The sequence below is a fragment of the Larus michahellis genome, chromosome 1 (genome assembly GCF_964199755.1).
Source record: "Larus michahellis chromosome 1, bLarMic1.1, whole genome shotgun sequence".
In the NCBI taxonomy this organism is placed as follows: Eukaryota; Metazoa; Chordata; class Aves; order Charadriiformes; family Laridae; genus Larus; species Larus michahellis.
This window is the reverse complement of record NC_133896.1, coordinates 52,511,109-52,524,668: the sequence shown is the minus strand read 5'-3', so window position 1 is coordinate 52,524,668 and position 13,560 is coordinate 52,511,109. Positions and strand designations below refer to the sequence as shown.

At 40.1% G+C, this 13,560-nt stretch overlaps 1 protein-coding gene across 1 annotated transcript; it reads right to left on the bottom strand.

Moving 5' to 3' along the window:
- Positions 1 to 115: 115 nt before the first annotated feature.
- ACTR6 (actin related protein 6) lies at positions 116 to 9,430 on the bottom strand. Its single transcript, XM_074575844.1, has 11 exons — positions 9,153 to 9,430; positions 8,565 to 8,682; positions 6,765 to 6,833; positions 5,310 to 5,433; positions 4,366 to 4,501; positions 4,219 to 4,275; positions 3,417 to 3,515; positions 3,151 to 3,229; positions 2,262 to 2,433; positions 1,196 to 1,334; positions 116 to 413 (listed from the first exon to the last, which is right to left on the bottom strand). The coding sequence occupies exons 1-11, from the start codon at positions 9,218 to 9,220 to the stop codon at positions 284 to 286; spliced, it is 1,191 nt and encodes a 396-aa protein (XP_074431945.1). The 5' UTR covers positions 9,221 to 9,430; the 3' UTR covers positions 116 to 283.
- Between the last annotated feature and the right edge of the window lie 4,130 nt (positions 9,431 to 13,560).

Below are 13,560 nucleotides of genomic sequence, written 5' to 3'. Positions count from 1 at the left end.
CACAGCAGTAGAAGCATTCAATATTTTTATTGCTTCATGCATTGAGGTTTTCTGCAATAAGAATACAATGAAGCTATCAGTGAAAGATGAGAACATAATGAAATGACAATGAACATACCAGGCTTGTAAAACTTTATTTTTAAACTCTGAAAATGATTTTTTCCCAACCCACTTAAATACAGGAAAGCTAAAACACAATCCTAACTGACAGAAAACAGGTTGTAGTTCAAGGAGTTCCATTCTGAGTAAAACAATGGAATAACAACATATCCAACTATACTACCTATATATCAAATTTCTCTTCACAGATATTGTGTCCGTGTTCTTCATAATCTTCTCTAGTTACTACCATGTCTTCAAAATCATCATTTTCAGAAATGAGCTTCCCACCTTCCCAAGAATAAGTAATAGGGCTGAAAAACAAACAAAGCTATTGTTAGCCATTCATTTAAAATAGAAGTATGCAGCGATGATTTCAAAGACTTCTTTTAGCCGTACCTATTAAAAAAATACTTTTGATTGCCAAATCAAACCATTCAGCTCCAGACAAGTTATGAGACAAAGTCTGAAATTTTAGTGGGGCTAACTGACTTTGCTTTTTATAAAAAGCACGTGCCTGTTTGGAAGCTGGTATGAAGAAGGCAAGAGATGGAGATGTCTTTGTATTTACTTTGCACAGATAACGATTCTTTAATAATGTTTAAAAACACTCTTTAATAGTACTTTAAGATTTTTTGTACTTTCAAGATATACTTGTTTTGTCTCAACTGTATACTCTCTCTGCCAAGACGTTACCCCTCCCAAATCCCTGAAGCGACTACATTAATGATGACATGGCAGCATCCAGACGCTGAAAATTCTTCTAAGTGAAAGACTTAACTCTAATATTGAATACTTATGTAACCACTTAATATAGTCTTATTTATCTGTTTACAATAAAAAGTAATTCTGAAAACATTTACATATATTCTTAACCTTTATTAGCCGAAGTACAGGGGAAGCAGATGGTCTCTAATTTATTTGGTTTGTCTGAAAATATGCCAATTTAAAGCATTCTTCTTTTACAATTTTGGTTCATTCAATATTTAAATTAACCCCTTTACTCAATCTATCTTTTTAATCAGCAACAGAAATCCTACTTTATAGTTTGTTCTGCTAGAAGGACAAAGCTTGTTCTGTACAGTTTAGAACTTACTTCTCAGGAAGAACAACGGAAACATCATAATCAGTTGGAGTAAGACAGCGAACTTCAGAATAAACCCGATCTCTGAAGCCTGGAAAAAGGGTGTTTCCCCCAGTCAGAACTATGTTCTTGAAGAAATGAGGCTGCATTTCTGTAAAATAAATAAGTAAATCTGCAGTTAGAGACTGCGTATATATTTAAAGGGGTTTTCCCCGATTTTTTATAAATTGGAACAGAAGTAAGAAATACACATAGAATAATTTTATGATCATCTAATGATCACATCAGATAAATAGTTCTTATTGAGAAATACAAGAAAGTGATCAATCACCCTCTGTTCTTCGTGACTTTTAGAATTTGGCTTTGATAACTACTGTTTTCTTATATTGTCTATTGAATTTCATGTCTGCCAAGACAATTCCCCTTTCAAAAGGATTGTAAATGATACGATTTTTTTAAGAGTACAAAATAATTGCCTGAATGCTGGGATACTTATGTGGTATCATAAAACCTATGAAAGTCTTCTTTGTAATAACATTAATTTCATGCATATCACCTATAAATTGAGAGCTTTAGTATTACTTCTGACAAACACAGCAGTCAGAAAGGTTTTCTACTTTGATGCTTAAAATTACTGAGTTTGGTCAGTTTCATTTTTCTCTTCAGTTTCATTTGTCTCTTCTTCCAGTGAAGAAAGCCATTTTAAAACACAGCTAAAACTAACTTCAAGTACATCCCATCATCAGTGCCAAAGACACATAGGTCACACTAGAAAAGGATGTTGAGAAGAATTAGGCCTACAGCAATTAACTGAAACAAGAGTAGAAACCAATCAATGAATCACCACAAACCTGTGTTTGCCTAACAGAGAATCCTGTAGACAATCAGTTCTAGAGCACATGACACACACCAGAAGACAGAACAGTTCACAATAACTTAGTAACTGGCATATTGAGAGTACTAGCTTCTTAAGACACTTTAGATACTTAAAAAAACCAAACAAAACCAAACAACAAACCAAAAAAATCCCTAAACAACACAACACACACACACTTTTCAAAATACTTGTAGGTTATACCTTCAGGTAAATTCTGAATAGAATAAACAATGGCTTCAGGAATTCCCATCTCTTGAATACCAATATCTGAAGGATGGAAGAGTATTTCTGGAACTGCAAATCTTTCATTTGCTAGACGAAGTATTTGCTCACCAGTCTTGTATTTTCCACTTAACACCATCTCTTCCCTTGGCTAAAATAAAGACATGAATAGTAGCCACTGCTTAAGAAAAGAAATTGCATCCTAGAGTATTCAGCTTATCTTTTTCATGTACTGCAGTGGCAGGCAGTATCTTCCACGTTAAGTGGTATTATCAGCAAATCTTTTAAGAATAATACATACTCTGGTATTAAATCTGAAGTGACTTTGCTCTTATCAACTGCAGTTTTGCCTAAAACAAAATAAAACAGGTATGTGTGAGACTGGCCTTAAAATACTGGGACTGCTTTTGAAACTATGGCCAACTCAGTAAATGAGATAAAATTGTTAAATTGTCTTCATTGGTATGAAGACTTTTCAGGCTCTTCGATAACATGACTTTGAACCTTCTACCTATTAGGGTATTTAAATGAAATTCAGAGAGACTCACAAAAAGGTATCAAAGCAGAGAAAACATTTTCCAACTTAACTTTAAAAAAAAACCAGCAATAATGCTGTGGATAGGTTGTATGACAGAGCACAATCATAGAAAGTTACAAGTACTAAATAACACAACATAAAATGCTATGCTGGAAAAAATAGTATTTAATTATCATCTCAAATTCCTAAGGAAATCTTTACCAATTAATGTATAGCACAGAAAGAAGTTACAACACAGCATTAGAAAAAAAAAAAGTCTTTTTAACGTGTCTACTAGACTTGTGCAGGGGAACAGTCCAGAAAATACTTCAAAAACCATACTAGCATTACCTTACAAAATCCCTTTTTGATTGTGCTGAAGTCTGGCAAAACATAATCTACCATTACAGTATTTTCCTCTCCTTTCAATCTGAAAGAGAAGAAAGTAAAATACAACAGAATAAAGAACAAGTTCTAAATCCCAATTATTTTATACTGACAAGACTTCCTTTGACTTGACTGGAAAATTTTCTGATTAAGAATATAGTTTTATTTGTTTGTACAAACAAATTATTCAGAAATACCAACTTTTACATGTAGTACCATTGTATACGTACTTGGCGATGTCCATGTCCTTGTAAAAGTCTTGAGAAACATAACACACATCTTCTTTCACTTGATTAATTACATGCGTTTCATCCATAACATGTAGCTGCCTGTGAAAAACAAAAACCAAAACCACAGAAGTTTGAGAATAATTAAGTCTTAGCATCTGTCCAGAAAACTCTCCAGTTTTCTGCTGGAAATGAGCAACCACAGTTTTCAAATCGCAGAAAGCTACTGTCTCAATATTTAAAACTTGTATTCAATTTACAAAAGCTTTCCCGGCCTACTGGAGTTTAATGTTTTCCTTTCTCACAGTTCAATAAATACAAACATCTACCTGCATTTGCCCGAAGTCTTCATAACAAGCATAGCCATAATCCTGCAATTAGTTCTACTAGCAAAAACCTTTACCTAGATAAAGTTCCACGCTAAAAAGGATCCTAATGAAAAGTTGATCCTATTGAATTTTATTTGTGGTATTGATAGAATCAGTTAACCAACTTACTGATGATCTACTGAGACATCTCAGAAAACATGTAAGGACTTGGATAATTGTGAATGCACAGGTAACCTCAGCAATTTGAAAAGTGCTGGCACTTTAAAAACTAACAGCCTAATTCTTCAAAGAGCTTAAGCTCATCTTAATTCATCTTGAGCTTAAGCTCAAGATGGCAGCTACCAGCTTATAAGACAAAAATTCCCTTCTCCTTTAAACAGTATTTAATCTAAAATTCACAGAACCAGTATGAATATCCCCACAAACATCTAGCTCATTTCATACCAGGTCACAAGATGGTGATCAGCATGCTTTACCTGTAAGAGATGATCTCCTTTAGATGGTTGGTTAAGAGTTTTCCTCCAACATTAATCCTACAGAAAAGGAGTAACACATGGAATTCTGTCATTATTAACTTCAGGCACAGCAAACAATTCTTCTAGAAAATATATACTGCGGTTTACCTGATGATTGCCTCTTTTTTCTTTTTACTTCTACAATAAGGTACAATGTGTGTAAAAGAGTATCCGCTATCCACAATGATACAACACAGCTCAGATGGATTATCCCGGAAATACCGATGCGCACTAAGAGCTCCAGCTGAAATACAGAAAAATTCATTTAATTTTTATATGAATATACACTTTTAGAATTTACATTGATATGAAAGTGTACTTGCTTTGTATTTTAAATACTTTTGACAGACTTCCAAGACTTTGCAACATAATACTACAGCCAACACATGAATTAATTTTGACAGCGGATAAAATTATCATATATGACCCCATTTATTCTTTTTCAGGAATTACAATCCACGTTCAGTTTCCTTTCCTAAAGCCCAAGCAGACTGATCACATCACAATTTATCAAACCTATCTAAAGGAGTGTTCTATGTCCAACTATCTTTCAGAAGGGTTGTGATGTTATTTCCACTTTCCCTGTAAGATACAATATATTTCATGATTGTAATGCTGCATTTTACTTGCTAATACAAAACAAAACCAAGCAAAAAAACCACCACCACCACCACCCCCCCCAAAAAAAAGGAAAGATATCAAAGTCTTCATGCAAATCTTTGGTGGACTTTCTTAAATGCTATTCTGTTTAAAAATCCATCCATTACCTCTGTCATCCTGACTCTCCTCAGATTTCCTTTAAATATATACCATGACACGCATAAGAAAGTGCTATAAGGTTATAGCTGGAATTTCTTAAAAAAAAAAAAAATTTAATCCAGTTAGAGTACATGTAGGAGCATATTACTCAAGAGACAGGAAGGAAACAAAGTAATTTCTTTACTATCTTTTATATACATGCGTGTGCGTATGCATGCATGCATATTTATTTATTTATTTATAAGGTTAACCTTCAAAATATATAAATGCGAACTATAAGGAAACAGACTCACCATTTACTCTAAGAACTGCTTGAAATTGATATTCTTCAAATAGAATTTCATTCATGGATTCTTGAATTGAACTGAAGTTAAAATAAGGTTCAGTAATAATAATATTGGTATCTACAAAATCCACCTATGAAAAACACATTAAGATTGTCATTACACTAAACTCAGAAATTATTACTCCGTTACCACATTTTGCAGCAGTTGAAGATTGTAAATCTCAAGACATGGTTACCACTTGCCGTATCTGTTTGTAGAAACTAGGCTTAAGTAGTTTTAGTTTTGTTAAAGACTTCATGAGCAGTGATACAACTTTATCAAATTAATGAGTAAAAACATAATACAAGAGAACACCTTCGTGCATATTCTGCTCCTGCAGAACTGTATCCAACATTTTAAAGAGATATCCATAGAGGAACACTGCATACTAACCTAAGATACTTTACACTAATCCTGTCAACTACAGAAAGATAAGTCTCTTAACAGCTCAGCACTTGCATCACAGTCCTGCACAATGTAGAATCAATAATAAAACTCGCAGTCACCTCTAATGAGTCCCGCAAAAGATCCTGGACTTTCCATTTACTAATATCTCAAACTCCTTTAGAGAGGACTTCAGAGGGTTATTTCAATCAAAACTGGATACGGCCCTAAGTGTATTACCAGCTGCATCTCTCTATAGGCTTCACTCATGAAAAAGAATTAAATTCTCCTCGCAACCATGACTAAACTGAATCTAATACCAAAACTAAAATGGAAGCTAGTATCAAAAGCCAACATTCTATATTTTCCTGTATGGAGAGTAAGATATTTTGAGGCGTTACTTTCATTCTCAGGACACCATTCTGGCTCCTAGGAGTTACAAAAAAGCAAAAACTTTCGGAGTATATAACAATACCTTTTGGTTTTTTAAATGAAAAATTAAAAGGGAAGCCTTAGTACACTTCTTGTGCTAAATCCAGCTTGTGTCATAAATAATAATTAAGTATCAGATATTTATATTTTATACATTCAACTTACCCATAGGCAGAAAATGGTGAGCCAAAGATGGTTACTTAATGCGTACGTCTTTTGGCCTACTGACCTAGTTCATCACTCTCTTCTACATCAACAGTTTCTTAATCTCTAAACCACACTGTATCTGTCTATAATTGCTATCATTTTTTATTAACTTGAACTCTTAATTATATTGATGTGAATGTCTTTTAACGTGTGAACGGAACTTAGTATGAATACACACAAAACTGAAAAATTTAAAAGTTTTTTAAATTCCTACACCAGAGCTCAAAGTAAAAATTTTCTTCAGTTTGCAAAAAAATAAATCCCTGTGATTTCAAATTGAAGGCACTTTCAAAGAGAACAGTAAGATCACCAATTCTATTTAATATTTGATGTACTTATGTTAATTCCATTAGTTAGTATTTAACCTACACAAAATCTGTAATTAAAAAAAGCTCTTACTTGGTACATTTCTTTTCCAAAAAGATAATCCCAAACCTGTCTCTGGACATCCCAGTTCACCAAGTAACCCTGTAGGAATTTAGAAAAAAATTTACACTATTTAGAAAATAAAATCATACATAAAAAAAACCCCTAACCAATTACTAGAAATCAAAAAATGTCAAGTGATTTATAGACTGGTAATATAAAGAAATTTGAGAGTAAAAATGTCTAAATTCACATTTCTATGCTAATGTGTAAATATTACATAACATAAAGAATGTTACAAATATTCCCCTATCAATATGTTAACTGCTACACTACAAAAACAATGTAAATTGTGTTTCCTATATACATTATTCTCTTTGACAGAAGCCTGTCAGTCTGACCTCAGTGCTGGGGAAGGTTATGGAGCACATCATCTTGCGTGCCATCACATGGCATGTACAGGACAACTAGCTGATCACGCCCAGTCAGCATGGGTTTATGAAACCTTGACTAATCTGACCTCCTTCTATGACAAGGTGACCTGCTTAGTGGATGAGGGAAAGGCTGAGGATGTTGTCTACCTGGACTTTTGTGAAGCCTTTGACACTGTTTTCCACAGCATTCTCATGGAGAAATTGTCTGCTCATGCCTTGGACAGGTGTACACTTTGCTGAGTAAAAAACTGGCTGGATGTCCGGGCCCAAAGAGTTGTGGTGAATGGAGTTAAATACAGTTGGTGGCCGGTCACAAGTGCTGTTCCCCAGGGCTCAGTATTGGGGATGGTTCTCATTAATATCTTTATCAATGATGTGGATGAGGGGATCAAGTGCATCCTCAGTAAATTTACAGACCACACCAAGCTGGGTGGAAGTGTTGATCTGCTTGAGGGTAGGAAGGCTCTACAGAAAGATCTGTACAGGCTGGATCGATGGTTCAACAAGGCCAAGTGCTGGGTCCTGCACTTGTATCACAACAACCCCATGCAGCGCTACAGGCTTGGGGAAGCGTGGCTGGAATGCTGCCCAGAGGAAAAGGACCTGGGGGTATTGGTCAACAGGCGGTGAATATGAGCCAGCAGTGTGCCCAGGTGGCCAAGAAGACCAACAGCATCCTAGCCTGTATCAGGAATAGCGTGTCCAGCAGGACTAGGGAAGTGACAGTCCCCCTGTACTCAACTCTGGTGAGGCTGCACCTCAGGTCCTGTGTCCAGTTTTGGGCGCCTCAGTACAAGAAAGACATTGAGGTGCTGGAGCGTGCCCAGAGAAGGGCAGCGAAGCTGGTGAGGGGTCTAGAGTACAAGTCTTATGAGGAGCAGCTGAGGGAGCTGGTTTTGTTCAGCCTGGAGAAAAGGAGGCTGAGGGGAGACCTTATTGCTTTCTACAACTACCTCAAAGGAGGTTGTAGCGAGGTGGGTGTGGGTCTCTTCTCCCAAGTAATAAGTGATACAGCAAGAGGAAGTGGCCTCAAGTTGCACCAGAGGAGATTTAGGATGGATGTTAGGAAAAAAAATTTCTCCACCAGAAGTGTTATCAAGCATTGGAACAGGCTGCCCAGGGAAGTGGTATTGAGAAGATGAGTATATCTGGCACCTGGGGACATGGTTTAGTGGTGGACTTGGCATTGCTAGCGTTACAGTCAGGCTTGATGATCTTAAGGGTCTTTTCCAACTGAAATGATTCTATGATTGTTAAACTTGACACTGCTGACTGTGACTCTTGTATGATACTACATAAACCCTGCAGCTGGGGCATATCGTATGAAAATTACTCCTTTGAATATGAAAATAACAATTTACATTTGACTATAATGTTAAACTCAGGATGTCTTACTTACTTTCTGAAAAGGGAGAATATAAAAAAGACCAGAAGGATCTTTAATTTCATCCAGTTGATTTGCCGTGAAGGTTTTCAAGCGTGCAGTCTTTGATCTGAACTGACAGTTGGGAATAACGCTGGAAGAGATCGGGAAGTTTCCTATTCATCACCATACGAGACACATCCCTTCCCTTTACATTACTTTAGTAGATAATATACTTTCAATAATATTTTTTGCTGATGCGCTTTGGTCTTAATCCATTTCATTCGAGCCAGTTATGAGGGGAAATCTCTAATTCCCGATGCCCCTGGTGCAGAGGAGGCAAACCGAGGCAAACCCTCCTGCACACAGCACCAAAGTCCCGTCCCCCGCCCAGTCCCCACCACTCCCCGGGACTGACGGTTCAACGGTCCCGCCGGGCCGGCCTGCGCGCGCCGCAGGGGCGGGGCCACAGGCCGGGCCGCTCTCCGGCCGGCGCACGCGCGCTGGCGACCCTGCTCTCCGCTGAGGGGCTGAGGGAGCGGAGGGGAGATCTCCCGTGCGCCCGGGCACCGGAGGAGCGATGAGGGAACGCCCGCCCCGCCCCGGCCCGCCCCGGCTCCTCACCTGACGTTCGCGTGGCTGTAGCCGATCTTGGCGTTGTAGGCGCCGTTATCCAGCACCAGCGTCGCCATGTTCCCCACGGCGCCACGGCCGCCGCCGCCGTCCCAGTATTGATCCGCCACCGCCGTGGATCTCTATGGTTACCATAGAGCGGAGGAGCGGCGCCCGCGCGTGGCCTGACGGGACGCAGGAGTGCCGCGGGAACCGCCTCCGGCACCGCACCCGCCGCTGGTGCGAGACGCCGGCCGCTCACGTGGCACCGATGACGCTGGATAAGCTGCGGGGCCTATTGGTCGGGCGCGACCCGGAAGCTCTCGCCAACGAGAGGGGCGGGGGAAACGACATGGCGTCGCGTCGTCCAGCGTCGTTGCCGGTCCCTGCGGGTCTGGTGCGCCTGCGCCGGCAGCCCGGCCTCCCCCGGGCGGCGGGAGGGGGCGGTTGCGGGCGGCCCCAGCCCTCTAGCGGCAGCGGCGACCCCTGAGGGGGGGCGGGGGGGTCGCGCCGCGCACTACACGGCAGGGGCACAGCGGGCACCGGGCCGTTACCGCCAGAGCCTGGGGAACGCGGGCCCTTCGCCGGTGTGTATCACCATTGTTTTAATGTTGTTGTAAGCATGATGTAATTAACACTTTTATTATAAATGATATAAGAAACAGTGCTGTTGATATTCGCCGTCACTGACCAGGTGTTTTATTAAGTCCGTGTGGAATAGCACACCCCTGCATAGCATCACACAGCCACAGAACAGCCCAGGCTGGAAGGGACCTCAGAAGGCCACCTGGTGGGAAGGGGAGCCGAGGTGAGATGACCTAGTGCCCTCTCCAGATACAGCTTGAAAACCTCCAGTGGTGGGGACTCCATTGCATCCCTAGGGAGGTTGTTTCCGTGATTAACAGTTCTTGCTATATAAAAAAATATCCCTATATCAAAATGAAACCTCTCCTTGTTGCCCCTTATCTTCTTGTGAAGGGAGAGCCTCTATCCTCTTTGTAGCCACGCTTTTGAGTACTGGAATACTGTGGTAAGGTCTCCCCCCGAGCCTCCTCTCACTCCCTCAGTCCTTTCTCACAGGCAGGTTCTCCAGCTCTTTGATCATCTTCATGGTCTTCATTTGGACCCTTTCCAGTCTGTCCATGGCTTTCACGAATTGTGGGGACCAGAACTGGATACAATGACACCGTGAAGCACATTGCTGAGTTGGCGTGATAAGAATGCCAGACCACAAATGGAACTTTAGCTGAACTCGTGATCAAATAAAGGTAAAAAGAGTAAGGGTATCTCCCCCTAGTCAACCACCAGAGACCCTTGAGTATGTGCAAATAGTTGTACAAAATATTGCTTCAGATGTTATTAGTAACTAGTGTTGAAAGGCCTTATGTGTATTTTCATGAATAATGTGGATTCTGTCCTTGAATTTACCAAGCATGAGCTAACGAAAAGAACTCCTAATCAAGGGAGGCAAGTATTGTATCATTCTCAAGGAAGCACATCCAGCATAAGGACCTTGAGGATGGTACTGATCTACACATTTTTGGGAAGCTTAGCCAACGTGTCAGGAAAGTGAAAATTCTTAGTGTCCTAAGCTGAACTACCTTCATTATAATACTAAAAATCACGCCCGTAGGTCAAGAAGACCCATGCCCAGGTGAAGACCCTTCCCTTGAGCATGTGTGGTAGCTGTAACTTGATGGTGTAATTGTATGTAAATTACTAACCAATCAAATATAGGTAGGCGGTACATTATAAGGATGTTGTAAAATGTGTATAAAAATCGCAGGGAGAGTTCTGATGGGTGTGCATGATAGGAGGAGAAATCCCCCACGCACCCAGTGCTGTAAATAAACTAATGTTGGCTTTCTGAGCTACAAACCTGGTTTGGAGAGTGATAGTTTCGTTACAGATTTTGGTAACAACAGTACTCCGGGCATGGCCTGACGAGCACCGAGCAGAGTGGGTTGATCACATCTCTATCGTTGCTAGTAATGGCCCTGCAGATTTGCCTTCGTTGCTGCAGCATCGCACTGCTGGCTCCTGTTCAGCTCATGGTCCACCAGCACGCCCAGGTCCCTTTCAGCAAGGCTGCTCCCCCCACCACACAGATCCTGGCCTGCACCAGGCTCTTTGGTTATGTCGTCCCGGGTGCAGGATCTTGTACTTGTCTTTATGATGAATTTTGCTTTATTTATACGCTTTCCCTACCATCACTGGTATCTTTGTTGTTGTCCAATAAAATAGGAAGTGAATTACAGTTTTGTATCTGTATGCAATTGGCTTTCCTGGAAATACCAGACCTTAAAAATTAAACTGCTACTCTACATGATTACTCTTTACACTAACAAATATCAAATGTCTTTCCATGAGCTAGGATGTTCAGTGGAATGCACGGCAATCTGATTTTAGACCAATCCTCTTTATGTGCTTAGCAGTTTCTTAAGGACAGCATCCTTAATCTCCGCTTTAGCAGATATATTCTTTGGTTCTTGAGGAGAGGTCACAGGAATTATCAAAAGCCAGTTTTTCCAGTTCAGGGGTTTCTGGATTCTTTTAAAGAACTGGTAAATTGTTGGTTGTTCTCATTCTTTGCCCACCGACAGGTATAGTAATAGTAAATTTTGGTTTTGTAATCAAAACCCCAAACCCAAAATACACAAAACATACAATTGTGACAAATGCTTTAAGTATTCACAGTGTTACAACAAAACATAAGATATTACTCTTAAAATTACATAATTGTTGCTTTGTCCTTTTATTAATATTAATAATATAAAGTTCTTAGAAGTATAATTTAGACACAAAAAAACATTAGCTACTGCTAACTTTTGTCGTGTGAGATTAAAGGTGAAAGCCAGAATTTATTTTTTGTCTTCTAGATACTAGCTCCGGCTCTGTGAGATTTCATCTGTTTTCATTTAATGACTTGTATTGAATTCAGGGTTACTTTTGCTTTTTTTTTAGTACCTACAGGACAAGTAACAGTTCACTTAGATTTATGTGTAGTGGTTAATATACATAAATATTTAAAATCTCTCAGAACTAAAGTTGGTATATTTACTGTCATTGCTAACTGAGGCCAACTCACATACTTATTTATTGAGTTTGTTTACATATTCACCCATATATTGCAGTGACGCTTCTGATAATAGTTTTTTTGTTGTTGACAGAGTACCTAACAAAGTCGGTAACATAGCAAGGACACATAAATATGACTTTTAAATGTCCATATAGTAGCAATCCTTGTGCATTGCCCCTTACAATAGCTTAGAATTGCTATTTTGTGATGCTCTTTGAGTAGTGGCCCATCAGACTACTTACTCAGCCTTGCACACCTGCATTTGAAGACAAATCCTTCCTTATTTTTGCATTATCCATATGAAGCCGTGCCAAATTTCTCATTCTGCAAGTATGCTTAGGTCACATTTTATTTGTTCTTTTTCCACATTTTCTACTGCTTTATTTAATAGGAAAACCAAAGAATATTTTTGTTAAATCTGTGACTTTCACGTTTCTGAAGTCACTTGGGCTCTAATTGTGTTTTGTTTTTTTCTCTCAAGTCCATTCCTGTTTTTGCAGTTCAAGCAACCCGCATGACCACATGAAAAGTCAAACTCCATCTCCACACCCTATACAAAGCACACAGCTGCTTATTTGCTCTGCTCTGCAGGCACGTGCAGCCTCAGCATGATCAAACAGTGCCAACTACAGAATTAGCAGGTTGTTTAGAGCATCCAAAGAAAGTTATCCCCGAGGAAGACGTTATTGCAATCTTTAACCCTGACACAGGGTAACGTTATCCTGGATTTAGCATCCATAAACAGAACCCCCACGCACCTTTCTTTGTCTAGGTGATGGCGAAGGGCAGGCTGGTGGATGAGATGACTGCCTGATGGGAAACTCCGTACATCCTTGGGTTCTTGGGTCTTCGACTGAATGGAAAGAGTTCACAAATAGGCCCTAGAAATTACCTGTGGTGAATATAAGCCAAAAATCTTCTTTGAGATCATTTTAGTATCCTGGGTACGCTCATGAGCGGGGTTCTTTCTTGGTGACATGAGTGCCAGCTGCTCCATAAGGGAGGGAAGCCAGGAGCTGAGGGGGATACTGTGGCCAGCAAGGCAGGACCATGCTAGCCAGGGCCTGTCCCACCATGCCAGCCAGGGAGCAGGGCAGGTAGTTGAGGGGAAGTCATCAGTCAAGTGTCTGAAGATGAAGCAGGTCTGAGGTCAAGCACAGAAGTTAATCCTCGGGTCAGGGTCAGGATTAGGTCTGGTGGGGTGAACAAGGGCCAGAAATAGCCCAGGGATCACCAGGGAGGTCCATGGTGACCACACAGATCTGAAGTCAAGGTGAAAAGTCGTTGGGTCAGGGTCCAGATCAGCAGGACCCAGATCAGCAACACCTACAGCAATACATG

What these genes read in the sequence shown, in the direction of transcription:
- ACTR6 (XM_074575844.1), bottom strand. Translation starts at nt 9,220, where the DNA reads ATGGCGACGCTGGTGCTGGATAACGGCGCCTACAACGCCAAGATCGGC. An exon ending in TACAGCCACGCGAACGTCAG is followed by an intron (nt 8,683 to 9,152) that starts GTGAGGAGCCGG and finishes GATCTCTTCCAG; the next exon opens with CGTTATTCCCAACTGTCAGT. An exon ending in AAAAAAGAGGCAATCATCAG is followed by an intron (nt 4,276 to 4,365) that starts GTAAACCGCAGT and finishes CCTTTTCTGTAG; the next exon opens with GATTAATGTTGGAGGAAAAC.